The 12,831-nt window shown below is 39.4% G+C and overlaps 1 protein-coding gene across 3 annotated transcripts in view; it reads right to left on the bottom strand.

Annotated features, from left to right (window-relative positions):
- Positions 1 to 12,831, bottom strand: part of PLXNA2 (plexin A2) — a 325,654-nt gene that overhangs the window by 247,248 nt on the left and 65,575 nt on the right. For all 3 annotated transcript variants that reach the window (XM_056557949.1, XM_056557950.1, XM_056557951.1), the window contains one exon: positions 6,726 to 6,908. In XM_056557949.1, the coding sequence (XP_056413924.1) occupies positions 6,726 to 6,908 (183 nt within the window). The remainder of the gene's footprint in view (positions 1 to 6,725; positions 6,909 to 12,831) is intronic.

Genomic DNA, 12,831 nt, shown 5'->3' with positions numbered 1-12,831 from the left:
TTTTCACTTCGTGTTAAATACCTAACATGCAGCAACAAGCTGTTTGCTTTAACCTTCTTTAAATGCAGCCTCACCCTATGCACGCTTACCATGCTGCATTTCAATGGCCTAGGACATTCAATGAGGCGAGAGGGCACAAAGGAAGGATAAAGAGGTAAACTGGTGGCTGAGAAAGGACTTACCCGTGCACTCAAATCTTAACCTTAAACAACTTGCTAGGATGCTGGAATTTCTAGGTTATCTGTGCAAGGAGCTGTCCCTGAACTGCACTGAGTCCAGCCTTCCAGCACTTGATCCTATTAGCTACTTTGCGGATCTCTCCTTTGCTTTGCTGCTTGACTTCACGTGTAATAGTCAGGAGTTACACTTAATTAGATGAAGATAAGTAGCTATCAACATTTTTTAGAGTTCTGTTGAAGCACAGAATGAAGTTGTACAATTTCCAGTCTAATGTAATAATATGGTGCGCATATCAAAAATCTCACCTGCCGCAGCCAATTGGAAACCGATCAGTATAGTTCCAGTAGGGAAATCTGAATTACCAACTAGCTGCTAAAGGTCACAGTATAAGGTGATGCAGTGTAAGAGACCAAGAAAATGTGAAAATAGCTTGCTTCACAACAATTCCCAATATAACCTATCAGCAGCTCCTGTCAGTCAATAGGCTGTTTTATGACAACCTGTGTCTACTCTGTCAGACAGAATGCACTGTGCTGAAATGAATCCTCTGTTATGCTGATGAAAGTGTAGAACATTGGGGAATCTGAGCTCCACATAGCCAACAAGCTTGTTATTATGGAACTATTCCAATAATATAAACATGCTAGGGAATAGTTATTAAAGTTATTCCCTTATACAGAAGTGTAGATTTACCTACGGTGAAATATGAATGAAGCTCCAATTATTATTTCATGAATATATATATATATATACCGTATATATATATATATATATATATATATATATATATATATATATATCTGTCAGTCATATTCGATATGACATGTGATATGTGATAGTATAACTTCAAAGGTATAGTGGCACAATTGTTATAAAGTAGTTAGGGTCACTGGGCTGCGGTACCTCTATCACAGTGGGAGACTGAAGTCCTGAGTGTGTGGGTCTGGTGCTGGGAACCAGAAAGAACTGAGTCGCTAAATATAAATAGCATAGAAGAGACACGGTTACCTGCACTCACCCCTATGCTTCAGTCGGCCAACTCCGCTTGCACTGCTCACATGGACATCACCAGTTCCAGAACTGGAGCATGGAGCTCAGAAGCGGCTGCCAGCGGTTTTGTGCTATGTGCGCGTCTTCGAGGCAGAAGAAGTGCACACAGCGTGAAACCGCTGGCAGTCGCCTCTGAGCAGCTGCATCAGGTCTGGAACCGGTGATGTCCATGTGAGCAGTGGAAGCGGAGTCGGCCGACTGAAGCATAGGGGTGAGTGCGGGTAACCGTGTCTCTTCTATGCTATTGATATGTGATAGTAGTCACTCAAAATAGTTGAACTACTAAAATATTTAATAAAGGAGAAAACACTCAGGACAATGTACAGAAGAAATTTCACAATTTTCACACCTTAAGTATAGCAGATTCTTAAGGTTTACACTTACAAGTTAAAATGGCTTATTAAAAAGGTTGTCCTAGAATTACTACTTATCCCATTCAGAGAATCTCAGGGTAACCCACTGATCACAAAAATGGGTGTCCCGTGTAGAGAGCCACTAAAATCTACATCTATGAGACTGTCAAAACTAGCTGAGCTCTGTACTAAGATATCTCCATCATTCCTATCAACCTTGCACTAAGCAGAAGGGCACATGCTACATTGCAACTCTATTCAAATAGTGGACATAGGACTCCCTACCTCATACTGGCCAAAGAAGAGATAAAAGGGGTGGAGTCAGACAATGACCACCAACCCTGCAAGTAGGCGACAATGTGCATTTAGGGGCTTCACCTTTAGGTCAAGTACTTGAGTAGCGGTTAATTCTCAAATGAGCCTATTGCCCCATTCATATTAGTTTCTATGCACTAGAGCTTTCCGAAAGCGGTTCCATCTGAAGAGAACACAGGCTTAAAGTGAACCTGTCGTGCTGAAAATGCATTCCAATCTGCAGGCATCAAGTTATAGAGCAGGGGGAAATGTCCCATGATAAGTTGTCATTTGCTCATGTACATTTCTGCTTATTTGGGGCTAAGTTATCATGTGGGTGGTTGTACACACTTATACACAGATAGCTGTCAATCCTTGCAAGAATGTCCACTGAAAATATAAGACTTCCTTGAGAATCTTGAGAGGGTCACTTTCCATTTTTAGAGTTTACATCTCGGTGCATCGATCTGGTTTTCTCTCTGAACTGAGGCTATGCTGTGTAACACTCAACTTTCTTTCCCAGAATCCCCCTTGTTTGTATGCATAGTGCAGAAAACTGTCAATACCTACGGCTATGTTCATATCTGCATTTGTATTTTTGTTTTCTTATAAAAACATAAATAGAAAATTAACAGTGGTGCCACATCTGCCACATGAGATCTGAAAGACAATATGGACTATAATGCGGTCTCTGTCAGGTTTTGGTCAAGGTGTCATCATGTTATTGGCTAAAAAAAAATAGTGCTGCATGCTGTGCTATTTTTACCTACAGTTTACAGCAGAATATGTGACAACAGCTTCTTACAGAACCTCCAATGCAGATATGAACCCAGACTAATTCACAAACAAGTGTCAAACATCTTAAGAGTGTAAACATAGGGATTAAGAATTTCAGTGACATGTTATTTTCACATGACTTGAAAGTGATTTTTGTCTCATGTTCTGAGTAAAGGATCACTAGCACAAATATGTATGGTACGGTTAAAGACTCTGACTTGTAAAACCTCATTGACAGTAATTTGTTAACTGTCACATCCACATAGACATGGATAAGCTAAACAGGTAGGGTCCCAGCTCCGACTGCCCCCATACCACATTAGTCTATTTCCTAATAAGCTTGGTCAGATATACTTAATAAGTATATTATTACAATAAAGTATAAATAGATTTACCACAGTTTAGAAAGAAAACACATCATAACAGTTGTTGAAAAACAAACAAATAAAAACAAACAAAAAATCTCTAAACCGCTAAATATTTAAGTGAAGAGTTAGGTCCTTTAAAATCATAAGAGAAGACAATCCCACAGCAAACAGGCGAGGATCTGTTTGGCAATTATTGTCCTATGTGCCATAGCCCTCGGCATCAGTCCCTTCTGTGATGGCAACAGAAAGGAATGATGCCTTTCATGATTCATCAAAGTAATAGCTACAAACAAACGCTGTAACGTAGCCCCCGGGGCTCTCTCTAGTGTCGAGCGGCAAGTGGTTGACCTCTTAGTGTTTAGACGTATCTGTCTACTAAGCCCTTGTTTTGGACATGCAGAAGCTGAAGCCTAATAAGTCAATCCAATGAGCTGGCAGCCATCTTGAATTTACAGGTGTTAACCCTTCAAGTCACTTACCTCCTATTCCTATTACAGTCCATTATTTACAAAGCCAAAACAGTCAGAAAATACATTTAACTTACCAATATCTAAATACAAAAAAAAAGTACAGATGTCTACATTTAACCCCTGAAAATTAATCTGCTTAACATCCATAACAGAGCATGATCTCCCCTGAGTGAGAAAAGATCTGCCAACATGTAACATACATACGTGGCAGATTGAGGAAAACTAACATCACCTGACATGTCAGTTCCAGTTCCTTCAATATAGGTCATAGGGCTACAATGTGGATTAATATATCCATATCAGTTAGATCCCAAGGTATAACAGCATCATACTGAGCACATTGTGGGCTACTTCATATAAAAAGTCATAGTGGAGATATAAAGAAGTCTGTTGATATCAAAGAAGCATGAAATAAAAACAGGAAATAGTCAGCATTTAAGTAAATACTATGATACTTGAACATGTTTTTTTTTCTATTTTTGTCCATCTTGTTTGAACAGTTTTTAACAGCATTTAGAGATCTTTATGGAGAGCCCCATTACATTGCAGATCTAGTCCAGCGAGTCTATTGCAGATGCAAACAGACATAGCGGTAACATTCACAGTGCGAACAGAACCAACAAGATCCTAATCACGTGGTCCTAATCATGGGTGATGACCAATAGCAGAATCCTGTCTTATCTATGTACTGGTGTCTCCTTGCACAGTACTTCTGTAAGTAATGATAAGAAGGACACTTCTGGAAAGTGATCTGTACAGAATAGGAAGTCTCAGCTGATTATTAAGCTTAGTAACCAAAATACAAATTTCAAGACTTCAGGATTACTTTATAATATAGATAGTAAATTTGAGAATATGAAAAAAATAAAAACAAAAAACATTACCAAAATTCTTTAAAAATGTTTAATACAAAGAGTTGAGCCTAAAGGGGTTGTGTCATGACATTAAAAGTTACTTCAATGCTCACTCCCTAGCGGCTCACTTTTAGGGAATGCAGCGACACAGCTTGATACTTGCTGTGTTGGGCATTGGGCATGCTGTTTTGGGCATTCAAATGACTTTTAAAGGGGTACTCCATTGGAAAAAAAAAATTCAAATCAGTTGGTACCAGAAAGTTAAACAGATTTGTAAATTCTGTATATGTACATGTATATGTATATGTACTTCTATTTAAAGATCTTAATCCTACCAGTACTTATCAGCTGCTGTATGCTACAGAGGAAGTTGTATAGTTCTTTCCAGTCTGACCACAGTGCTCCTTGCTGACACTTGTCATATGGGGATTTGCTCCAGTTCCTGACAGGGACAGAGGTGTCAGCAGAGAGCACTGTGGTCAGACTGGAAAGAACTACACAACTTCCTCTGGAGCATACAGCAGCTGATAAGTACTGATATTTTTTTTTACTCTGGAGTACCCCTTTAACATTGTGGAACAACCACTTTAAACAATAGCTCATTTTCTCATGACACATTCACTTTAAAGAAAAATGAGGGAAGGGTATGCATCACAAACAGAATCTTGAGAACCATACAGGAAAAAAAAAAGTGAAGAAACGTATTTATTGCACAATTTCTCTGTACCTTATTAAGGTACAAAAAAGCTTTAGAAAGGCAATTCATTGAACCAAGACTGGCACCATAAAGTCCAAAACTTACAGTGTTGCAATAACTTTCACATTCAACCTTACTTTGCCATGAAAACATTTTTACGGCCCTAGTTTAAATCTTAGTGAAATGCTGTGCGGCTCTGCCAGGTGATGGAATAGGGAAGAATATTGTGGGGTATTCATCACGTCAAAGCCTTCACTTGCTCCTAAGTCTTCTTTTCAATTGTGACCTTCATGATTGGTTCTTAATAATCTTGCCATAAACTACATCACAGACGTTCAATCTGTAGGGTTACGTCATTCTCCTTTTGCAAGTTTTTCCACCAGCTCTCTCTCCACTTAGCATTTATCCTTCACTTCTGCCAACTAGGACACTCGCTTGCACTTAGTATTTGACATCCTTTTCTAACCATATTTTTTTTAAACTCAAAAAAGGAAATACACCTTCTAAAACCAGCCTGCTTTAAATTATTAATGTCTTTTCTATTGACTCCAGATGCGCTTGACTTGCACTTAAAATAAATACACTTTTGCTCCTAGCATGTCTCTATGCCTCCCATTATACCAATTAGACTTCAAGCTTTTCTGGTCAGCGGCTCAAGCCGCCTTGTGTTATAATTTACCTGATGTTTTTACTATTTCTCTACAGCAGTGTTTCCCAACCAGTGTGCCTCCAGCTGTTGCATGCCTGGACAGCCGAAGGAGATGCAGTTTTGCAACTGCTGGAGGCACCCTGGTTGGGAAATACTGCTCTACAGGAACTTTTGCTTTTCCTAAAGCTCTGCATGCCCATCTCTGGATTGGTGTTCCAGTGCTCACATACATACATACATACATGCAATACAGGTACAACTTACAAGAGAATTACACTAGTTATATAGTTCATAAGGTTGAAAAAATGACTAGAGTCCACCAAATTCAGAAAGTTCCACAGTCTCACTGCTTTTACAGTAAAGAACCCCCATCTGTGCTGGTGTAGAAACCTTCTTTCCTCTAAACGTAGAGGATGCCCCCTTGTTAAAGATAATCTCTGTACTGCTGTACTGTCCCCTGATATATTTATACATAGTTATTAGTTCGCCCCTAAGCCGCCTTTTTTCTAAACTAAATACCCCTGATTCTGATAATCTTTCTGGGTACTGTAGTCCTCCCATTCCCCGTATTACCCTGGTTGCCTGTCTTTGAACCCCCTCCAGCTCCACTATATCTTTCTTGTACACTGGTGCCCAGTACTGTACACAGTATTCTATGTGTGTCTGACTAGTGATTTGTACAGCCGTAGAATTATTTCCTTGTCGTGGGCATCTATGCCCCTATTGATGCACCCTGTCATTTCTTTTGCCTTGACAGTTGATTAAAACTATTTCCCTTGGTCTTTTCCATGTACCCCAGATATGTTTTACTTTTTGTATTTGTTCTATTTCCTTTATGCACCAACACACATATAAAATAATTTATAGATCCATACTAAATGTAGACAAATATAGATTCATATTTGCATATTCTGTCTGTTAAAGGGGTTACTTGGATAAGAAAAAACAGTAGCACACTTTTTTGAGAGAAAAAAAATAAATTCCCTTTTTCTAATCCTAGACCCTTTATGACTGTGAGATAACTTGGTCTTACCTTTTTAATCCTGCCACTTTTTGTCCCAACAAATACCACACTGTAGTTGTTGTAGACATATGAAGCCAGAGACGTCATCCTGTCTCTGCTTTCCGTATAAAGTGTTACGCCTTCAACCAAGTTCAGTCCTCCCAACGGTTGGTTAATGTCCAAGCCACAAAAATTGTCATCAATGGGCACCGGCTGAAAAAAAAGAGAGCATATGAATAATTTAGAAATTATACATGGTGATGGCAAATGTCACACAAGACCAAATAAATGATATAAAATCTTGAGTGGTCCTGCTCTATACTGGCCATGTGACTTTGTTGACTGTGGTTGTCAGAATCATTTGACACCATTTATCTCATTTAGGGACAAATGATCCAACCCGCAACACATACACAGACAATAGTAGAAAGTCCAAATGTCCTAATACAGAACAAATCAGATAAGATTTATCTAATGTATATGTCTAGCTGTAGTCACTGTCATATCAGTAGTAATCCCGAACAAAGAATAGCAAAGTAACCTAACTAGTATCACGTTGTTACATATACAGTTTAAAAGGGTTATCCACCATACTGTCAGACAGTAATGGACATGCTTAGGAAGGATCATGCTTGTATTGGAGCTAAATGGCCATGTTGTGAGTCTACTATAACGCTGCTAATTTCTTTTTGTGAAAGTGCTATTTCCTGCTAGAGTTCCCTCCCTCCAACTACAAGTCCCAGGATTTCTTGTTTGTAAGTATAAGGTTACCTTTCTCTCTCCCACACATCAGCCACCCAACACTTTAAAGAATACTTGAGCTCCCATGTTGTGCTGTAAACAATAAACCAGTGTTTTCCAACCAGGGTGCCTCCAGCTGTTGCAAAACCAATAAGTTACTGCAGAATAATCTCCTTCCCACCCAGCGGTCGCTCCACCCATTGAAGCAGACCGGCTCCCTCTGAACACCTGGCTAGTAATATAATGTCTCAGGCCACACTGCAACCTGGGAAAATCTGAGACAACTCTCATTTTGTATTCTGTTAAAAACAAACATCAGGACAAAGATCACAGAAGAATTGCAAGACCACCATCAAACACAGGTACAGACACTATATTATGAACTACACTAACTTTACAGCCCCTGTAGTATAGCCAAATAAAAAAATTCATTCTGGAATACCCCTTTAAGATTATAGGGAATTATGGTTACCTAGTTATGGAAAAGTTCTCAATGTCTTCTATATATTTTGTTTAGCTGTGAAATGTAGAGTCTTTGGAATAGAAGTAAATGTCAAATAGTTAGTTCCACAGTATTTTATTGGACAACCAATTACTTTTGTTGTTACATAATGGACATAAAAAGAACTACAATAAAGTGCAAAGAAAGAAAAGAGTGTGGAATTAAAGGAGTAGTCCAGTGGTGACTCAGAGGTGAGCAACTTATCCCCTATCCGAAGGATAGGGGATAAGTTGCAGATCGCGGGGGGTCCGACCGCTGGGGCCCCCTGCGATCTCCTGTACGGAGCCCCGACAGCCCGCGGGAAGGGGGCGTGTCGACCTCCGCACGAGGCGGCGGCCGACACGCCCCCTCAATACAACTCTATGGCAGAGCCGAAGCGCTGCCTTCGGCAATTTCTGGCTCTGCCATTGAGATGTATTGAGGGGGCGTGTCGGCCGCCGCTTCGTGCGGGGGGTCGACACCCGCTATCTGGGCCGAGAGCCGGGGCTCCGTACAGAGAGATCGCAGGGGGCCCCAGCGGTCGGACCCCCCGCGACCTCAAACTTATCCCCTATCCTTAGGATAGGGGATAAGTTTTTCACCACTGGACTACCCCTTTAAATATAAGAACATGTGCTATAGAAAATATTAAATGTAATGATAACATAATGATGGCCGTATAATTGCCAGAAAAGCAGCCATTAGGGTGCACACAGACACAGAGCGGCCAGAGAAGCTCACACAAAGCACCCGTATACTACAGTTAGATGGGACTGATGACTGGGTTCTATCTAATACGTTGCAGAAACAAGGTTTCTTCTACACATAAGACTGAATTGCTGAGCCAGCCTACAAGACCACTCACCCACCATCCCAAATCGTCAGTCATTAGTCTCCTTAGTAAATCTTTTCTTATTATATAGTCATATAGGGGGACATTTATCAATGTTTGTTTATGTATTCCTTTTTTTTAGTTATTTTTTTTCTTTATTTTTTTTGCTTATGTGCGACTTATTTATCAACTGCTTTCAGCCTGTTGATACATTTCTTTCATGTAAGCAATTTTTCTTTTTTTGCTTTGGTAGTAGCTTTTTCTGCTCCAAGTCTGAGCTGGAGTAAATTTAGTAGTTTTTTTTTTCATGTAATGCGACTTTTTTGCGACTTTCGCACTTGATAAATCTCTGACCACTGCAAGTCAAAACTCACTTTTTGCTTTGGTAAGCAAGATTTTTACTTTTTGCTTATTACACTGCACAATCAAAAAGTCGCAGAAAAAAAGAGCGTAGTGCGACTTTTTTTTTGCGACAATTTTAACCCCTTAAGGACCAAGGACGTACCGGTACGTCCTTGGTCCTGCTCTTCTGATATAACGCGGGGTTACACAGTAACCCCGCGTCATATCATGGCGGGCCCGGCGTCATAGTGAAGCCGGGACCCGCCTCTAATAGCGCGCAGCGCCGATCGCGGCGCCGCGCACTATTAACCCTTTAGCCGCACGCTCAAAGCTGAGCCGCGCGGCTAAAAGTGAAAGTGAAAGTTCCCGGCTAGCTCAGTCGGGCTGTTCGGGATAGCCGCGGCTAATCGCGGCATCCCGAACAGCTGACAGGACAGCGGGAGGGCCCCTTCCTGCCTCCTCGCTGTCCGATCACCGAATGACTGCTCAGTGCCTGAGATCCAGGCATGAGCAGTCATCCGGCAGAATCGTTGATCACTGGTTTCTTATGAGAAACCAGTGATCAACATAGAAGATCAGTGTGTGCAGTGTTATAGGTCCCTATGGGACCTATAACACTGCAAAAAAAAAGTGAAAAAAAAAAGTGAATAAAGATCATTTAACTCCTCCCCTATTAAAAGTTTGAATCACCCCCCTTTTCCAATAAAAAAAAAAACACAGTGTAAATAAAAATAAAAATAAACATATGTGGTATCACCGCGTGCGGAAATGTCCGAATTATAAAAATATATCATTAATTAAACCACTCGGTCAATGGCGTGCGCGCAAAAAAATTCCAAAGTCCAAAATAGTGCATTTTTGGTCACTTTTTATATCATTTAAAAATGAAGAAAAAGTGATCAATAAGTCCTATCAATGCAAAAATGGTACCGTTAAAAACTTCAGATCACGGCGCAAAAAATGAGCCCTCATACCGCCCCATACACGGAAAAATAAAAAAGTTATAGGGGTCAGAAGATGACAATTTTAAACGTATTAATTTTCCTGCATATAGTTATGATTTTTTCCAGAAGTCCGACAAAATCAAACCTATATAAGTAGGGTATCATTTTAATCGTATGGACCTACAGAATAAATATCAGGTGTCATTTTTACCGAAAAATGTACTACGTAGAAACGGAAGCCCCCAAAAGTTACAAAACAGCGTTTTTTTTTCAATTTTGTCGCACAATGATTTTTTTTCCCGCTTCACCATAGATTTTTGGGCAAAATGACTGACGTCATTACAAAGTAGAATTGGTGGCGCAAAAAATAAGCCATCATATGGATTTTTAGGTGTAAATTTGAAAGAGTTATGATTTTTTAAAGGCAAGGAGCAAAAAACGAAAATGCAAAAACGGAAAAACCTCCGGTCCTTAAGGGGTTAAAGGGGTATTCCAGGAAAAAACTTTTTTTTATATATCAACTGGCTCCAGAAAGTTAAACAGATTTGTAAATTACTTCTATTAAAAAATCTTAATCCTTTCAGTACTTATGAGTTTCTGAAGTTAAGGTTGTTCTTTTCTGTCTAAATCCTCTCTGATGACACCTGTCTCGGGAAACGCCCAGTTTAGAAGCAAATCCCCATAGCAAACCTCTTCTAAACTGGGCGTTTCCCGAGACAGGTATCATCAGAGAGGATTTAGACAGAAAAGAACAACCTTAACTTCAGAAGCTCATAAGTACTGAAAGGATTAAGATTTTTTAATAGAAGTAATTTACAAATCTGTTTAACTTTCTGGAGCCAGTCGATTATATATATATATATATACATACATATATATATATATATATATATATATAGAGAGATAGATAGATAGATAGATAGAGAGAGAGAGAGATATATATATATATATATATATATATATATATTTATTTTTTTCCTGGAATACCCCTTTAAGCAAAAAAAAACTACTAAATGCTTTGATAAATGTCCCCCCTAGTCACTGGAGTTCTGCTTACTACTAGTGAATATAACTCCCAGACTAACCAAGAATGAATACACTATGACCAACATGGATTTTTAGTAAATGCCCAAAAATGTACATATACTAGATATCAATGGAAGCAAAATCTGGGCTGCTGGACATGTTTATACTCTTAAGAGCTATGGACACCTTTAAAAAGCATTTTGTATTTTTGCACCACCATCACCTGCAAAGACAGTCCATATCACCAGCGCACACAATGGGAAAGCGGAGGTGGTACGGACCATCCATACCGGTGATGTAGAAGCATGTATAAAGGGGGTTAGTACAGGGCCGATGCAGGCAGGCATAAGGATCTAGGTAATACCCCGAGCACACCAAAGAATCTCATTCACATTTTTATTTTAGTCCGTAACTATGGAAGGGCACCATAGATTTAAAAATAAAAAGGTAAAATGTATTGGAACCCACGCTACTATTCTGTACAAACAGGTTAGTGCGAGTGATGCTGCTAGAAGATTCTCTTTAAGCAGGCCATACACATAAGATTTTGGTGGGGCCGGCTGACCATCTATGTGTATGGGTGATACCAGAGATTAGGCATTTTAGAGTTCAAGGTGTCCGGGAGCAGCTTTTTCCTCACCTCTCCATGCAGATCACATGCTGAGCTGAGTGTGCATGTGAGTGTAAGGGGTGAGGAGAGGTATCAGCCAGCAGTTTTCCTATGTGTATGACCAGCTTCAGTGTGTGTGAACAGTTTAGTCAGCTTTAGGATTGTTTGTAACTACAGTACCAGCAAAAAGGTTACTTGTTGTTAAGCTCTATGCTGAACTGTAAAAAAATCCCAACTATCTTTTTGAAAAAAAAAACAAAACAACAATTTACATTACTTTTATTTTTTTAAGTAAAATAAATATAGACTGTTAACTCTTCCAGAGACAAATTTAGATCTATAAAGTCTCCTCACAGCTGTTCATTCTATTCTGAAACTATAGAAACAATGGATTTTATTAATAAACCACAAACACTATTATGTTAATTGTGTGATTAAAACAAACATAAATCAATATAAATCTAAACCCAAGAAAGTACGTCGTCTATAGAAAAGGATGCATTAAAAGTCTGTCAAGGGAATTATAAATAGAGCTGCCAGCAACCCTATAAACTGTCAGTATGAGACCTATTATGTCAGGGTTTCTGACAGGACGACGAGGAAATAGCCATAGTGTCACTTTAAATCTCTGCCTCTGTTTTCTGCGTGCGACAGGTGCTCAGTTTGATGTATCTAACATAGTGAAGCATATGGGGGAGTGCATGTCATCTATGCAGCTTCTCTAGATGTCAGCAGATGGAGAAATACTACAAGCTGCACGTTCACTAATTCATGTATTGATTACAATCTATTCCTTTGCTCACCAGAAGAATACAAATGACAACTCACTGGTCGGATGTAACTAAGGAGGCCACACAGTCTTTAAAATCTCCATATCTGTCTACGGTCATCTTTTTTTTTTTTTTGATCAGAACAATGAAAGTGACATACATTATCAGAGAGAAAGAAAACAGTCCTTATATAACATACATTGCGGTTCAGTAATGTCACTGGAACAACCACCCTCCTCTGCACGGCCTTCAACAATACGCGGAGGGAAAAGCATGACAGCTATAGGTAAGCTGTAGATTTTGCAAAGCCTGTCATAGAAGAGAACTTCTTAATATTATAAAAGACAATATACCGTTTTGTGGGATTCCTCCATAACGAGGATATTCTAC

This window comes from Hyla sarda, chromosome 2 (genome assembly GCF_029499605.1).
Source record: "Hyla sarda isolate aHylSar1 chromosome 2, aHylSar1.hap1, whole genome shotgun sequence".
NCBI lineage: Eukaryota > Metazoa > Chordata > Amphibia > Anura > Hylidae > Hyla > Hyla sarda.
The sequence above is the reverse complement of the archived record's forward strand: the minus strand, read 5'-3'. Positions and strand labels throughout refer to the sequence as shown.